The sequence below is a fragment of the Diospyros lotus genome, chromosome 13 (genome assembly GCF_014633365.1).
Source record: "Diospyros lotus cultivar Yz01 chromosome 13, ASM1463336v1, whole genome shotgun sequence".
NCBI lineage: Eukaryota > Viridiplantae > Streptophyta > Magnoliopsida > Ericales > Ebenaceae > Diospyros > Diospyros lotus.
The window spans coordinates 9,152,060-9,156,432 of record NC_068350.1 but is presented as its reverse complement, the minus strand read 5'-3'; the positions used below and the strand labels follow the sequence as shown (position 1 = coordinate 9,156,432).

Here is a 4,373-nt window from a genome sequence, read left to right as displayed (position 1 = left end):
AAAGATCGTGTCTCAAGTTTCTCTGATTTAAGCTTTTTCACAAAAGCTGTACATCCCCAAATCTTAACATGCTTAAGACTGGGCTTCCTATCAAACCATATCTCATGTGGTGTTGTAGGAACTGACTTGGAAGAAACTCTGTTTAAGATATATATTGCAGTAAGAAGGGCGTGTCCCCATAGAAACAAAGGTAAGTCTGTACAACTTAACATACTTCGGACCATATCTAATAAAGTCCGATTCCTCCTTTCTGAAACTCCATTCAGTTGAGGCGTTCCTGGTGGGGTCCGTTGTGAAATAATACCTGAGACTTTAAGAAAATCTTCAAACTCGTTACTAAGATACTCGCCTCCACGATCTGATCGTAAGGCCTTTATCTTTTTACCAGTTTGATTTTCTACTTCAGCTTTAAAATCTTTGAACATTTCAAAAGATTCAGATTTATGTCTCATGAGATAAACATATCCATATCTAGACATATCATCTGTAAAAGTTATAAAGTATTGATAACCTCCTCGGGCTATTACATTAATAGGCCCACACACATCCGAATGTATAAATCCTAACAATTCTGTGACCCTTATACCTTGCCCAGTAAAAGGCAATTTGGTCATCTTTCCAAGGATACAAGATTCACAAGTTGGATATGGTTCAGAACCTAATGGACCCAAAAGCCCATCTTTCTCCAACTTAGTGATTCTGTCATCCCCTATATGACCCAATCTGTAATGCCACAGAATTTTAGAATTTGGGTTATCACGTGGTCTCTTATTATTATTTGATACATGCAGATGCTCACTATTATCAACAGTCACATTCAAAATGTAAAGACTATTGACAAAATTACCAGTAGCAATCAATTTATTTCTAAAATAAATTTCACAAACATTATTCTTAAAAGAAAATTCATAATTTTCTTTCACCAATACAGGAATAGAAATAATGTTCTTAAAAGCTCCAGGTACACATAAACAATTGTTTAAAATTAAACTATGTTCATGTGATAAAATTAAAGATACAGTGCCGATAGCTGTGGCTGCAACTCTTGCCCCATTTGCTACCTTTAGCACAATCTCATTATCTGCAAGCCTTCTACTTTGTTCCAGATCCTGTATAGATGCACAAACATGAGTTGTCGCTCCAGAATCTAGAATCCATAAAGTAGAAGAGTAAGCAATGGAAAAATACTCATGAACTACCATCATACCTGTCGCTTCCTTCTTCAAGGAACTAAGGTAATCTTTACAGTTCCTTTTCCAATGTCCCTCTTTGCCACAATGGAAACATTTTCCTTTGGCAACAGTTTTTCCCTTCTTCTTTTCAATCACTTTAGTTGCTTGGGTGGCCTTCTTTTTACCTTTCCCCTTTCTAGTCTTACTAGTAGAGGACACAGCCATCACAGTGCCTGTTTTCATGGTACCCTGGGCCGTTATTAGCATATTCATAAGTTCCGCCGGGGTACACTCAATCTTGTTCATATAGAAGTTTGAAATAAAACCCCCATACGAATCTGGCAAAGACTGAAGAATTGCATCTATTTGAAGATATTGATGCATTGGAGCATCTAATTCATTCAGTTTATCCATCTAGGAGATCATTTTGAGAACATGGCCTTCAACTGATCCTCCAGCAGACATCTTTGCTCGAAAGATTGATTTAGATATCTCATATCTAGCACTTCGACTTCGCTCACCATACAACTCTTGTAAACGAGCAATAATCGAATACGCATTTGGCATCTTATTATGCTGCCGCTGTAACTCTTGACTCATAGTAAGCAAGATGTAACTCTTAGCAACAAGATCATCATCTTGCCACTTATTGAGTGTATCTTGTTCCTCCTGAGTAATATGTTCAACAGTTGGCTCAGGGATAGGCGTTTCCAAGATATATGTGATTTTTTCCAAGTTTGTAATCAATTTCAAATTTAGAAGCCAGTCGTTGAAATTTGGTCCAGTTAGCCGGTTTGCGTCAACAAATTTAGAAAGTGCATTTAGTGAAGCCATTTGATATATCTGCAGAAAATAAGTAGATTATTAGATATCTTGTTTTCTTAACTATCTGATTTTGGTCTTTAAATCAAACAGTACCTCTCACTGAGTTTTTCAAATTCCTTACTCCCATTTAAAGGAAAAAGCAAATTCACATTGGCATGAATTCTAGTGGGTATTTGGATTCTTATTAATTTTATTACTCCTCACATAATAGATTCTTGGAATAATAAATTCAATAAGTGGACAACGCTTGTCCAGTACATCTTATGTACGGCCCAAATATTTTGTTTCGGCTCCCAGTCCAATATACCTCACATAATAGTTTCTTGGCAATTGAACATAGTTAAATCATACCATCACGATGACAAGTCTGCACAGTTGAATATCGATTGCCTCACATAATAGATTCTTGGGTCACGATATTTGTGCATCCCCATCTCATCAAATGTTTTAAATAGAAATTAAAGTATTTTAATCAATGTGCAACCCCTATGTATCCATAGCCGATCAACACACGAATTAAAAAGCCCCAATTTCTACCGTGATGGAGAGCCCCGATTAGATTGTCTTAACTCTTAAGGTCCAACCGGTTACAATTTAATTTTATAAATATGGGAGATTTTTAATTAATTGGTCTCACTTTTCACATGCAACGTTTTAACATACATCAACTATATAAATAAACATTGCATAAAATTAGTCGATATGGTCATGGACTCAATCATGCATTCTAAGCGCAATTCCAGCCATTGGAATTGTGCGGTGCATTCGTGGGTGAATAAATAAGGAAACGCCTATAACTATTACAAGCATAACCCTTTCACATAGGGTCTTCATTTCCTTGATTATTTTGCCATCAATGACTTCACTCCAAGCCGTGCCTCGATTGGTGTGAATCCATTGCTTTTACAATTTACTATAAACTACTTTTACAATAAAATTAAAAACAATAAATAATTATTTTACAACCGTCATGAAAAAGACGGCTACCTTCGGCACGCAGGCCGTTAAATAAAATAATCCATACATCCACATCACACATACATCATCCATGTAGTGTCCTAAGTCCATGACCAATACCGATATGCAACAAGGCATCCACAACATGCTATTAACAATTAAAAGCATATTATAAGCAATCATATGATTATTGGACAATTGTATAACTAATTATACATTGGTATTTTTTTTTTTAAATAATAAAATAAATAAATAAAATAATAATAACAATTATTATTATTTATTTTATTCATTATTATTATTATTTTAAATAAAACAAATAAATAAAACAAATAATAATAACAATTATTATTATTTATTTTATTCATTATCATTATTATTTTAAATAAAACAAATAAATAAAAACAAATAATAATAACAATTATTATTATTTATTTTATTATTTTTTTTATTTAAAACAAAAAAAATAAAAATAAAAAAAAAATCTGCCAATGGCAGACAGGGGGGCCAGCCCCCTACTGCGCGCGCATAGTGCGCGCACTGTGCGCGCATTGCGCGCGGTGGTGCGCGGGCCCTGCCCGCGCACCTGCCCGCGCCCATGCGCGCGTGGGCGTGCATCTGGGCGCGCCCATGCGCGCCCAACGCTCGCGTCTGGGCGCACCCCAGCGCGCCCAGCACGCACCCAGCGTGCTGGTTGCCTCCCGGGATGCACCCGGTACTGCCCGTCCGTCCCGAAACAAATTCCGATACTTCCAGCTACGCCAAAACTGATTCCAGCACTGTCTAACAGTGTTAAATCAGTTTTAAAACTCTGCCGGCATGCAACTCTTCTTCGGATCTCATCCAAAATTGTTTTATTTTTCAAAATACCAATTCAATGTCCAATAATCACATGAATAAAACCATAAAACTGAAAAACGATGGCTCTGATACCACTGTTGAGATACATAGATCTTATCATATGCGCAGCGGAAATTAAAATTTAATTTGGAGGTATCCCGTTTTTCAGAAATTATGGTTTAATAAAACGAAGGCATAAACGAAAAATACCTCTTTGATGAAATCTTATTTCACCGTTAGATTTCCCGCCGTATAATCCTCCAAGTGTAGGATGCCGAGTCGGTCCACCCGAAATCACTTCTATTCAAGAATATCAAAGAGAGAAGATAAGTAGAAGAAATTTTTCACAAAATTTCTAACTTACCTCTTGGATTCAAGAACACTTCTCCAAAATTCTCTCTACATTCAAGTGAATCAAGAAGACACTTATTAGAGAAAATAAGAGTTTGGAGCTATTTATAGTTCCAATTAAAAACTATTCTTCATTAAATGGGTTGGGCTTCTCAAGCCCATTCCATTTAATGCAATTGGACCAAGCCCAATCCAATGGAATTTATCTGAATCCAATAGTGCCATTGG

At 36.2% G+C, this 4,373-nt stretch overlaps 1 protein-coding gene across 1 annotated transcript; it reads right to left on the bottom strand.

Annotated features, from left to right (window-relative positions):
• Positions 1-834: 834 nt before the first annotated feature.
• On the bottom strand, positions 835-1,581 carry LOC127788249 (uncharacterized). Its single transcript, XM_052316360.1, has 2 exons — positions 1,208-1,581; positions 835-1,109 (listed from the first exon to the last, which is right to left on the bottom strand). The coding sequence occupies exons 1-2, from the start codon at positions 1,554-1,556 to the stop codon at positions 1,093-1,095; spliced, it is 366 nt and encodes a 121-aa protein (XP_052172320.1). The 5' UTR covers positions 1,557-1,581; the 3' UTR covers positions 835-1,092.
• Between the last annotated feature and the right edge of the window lie 2,792 nt (positions 1,582-4,373).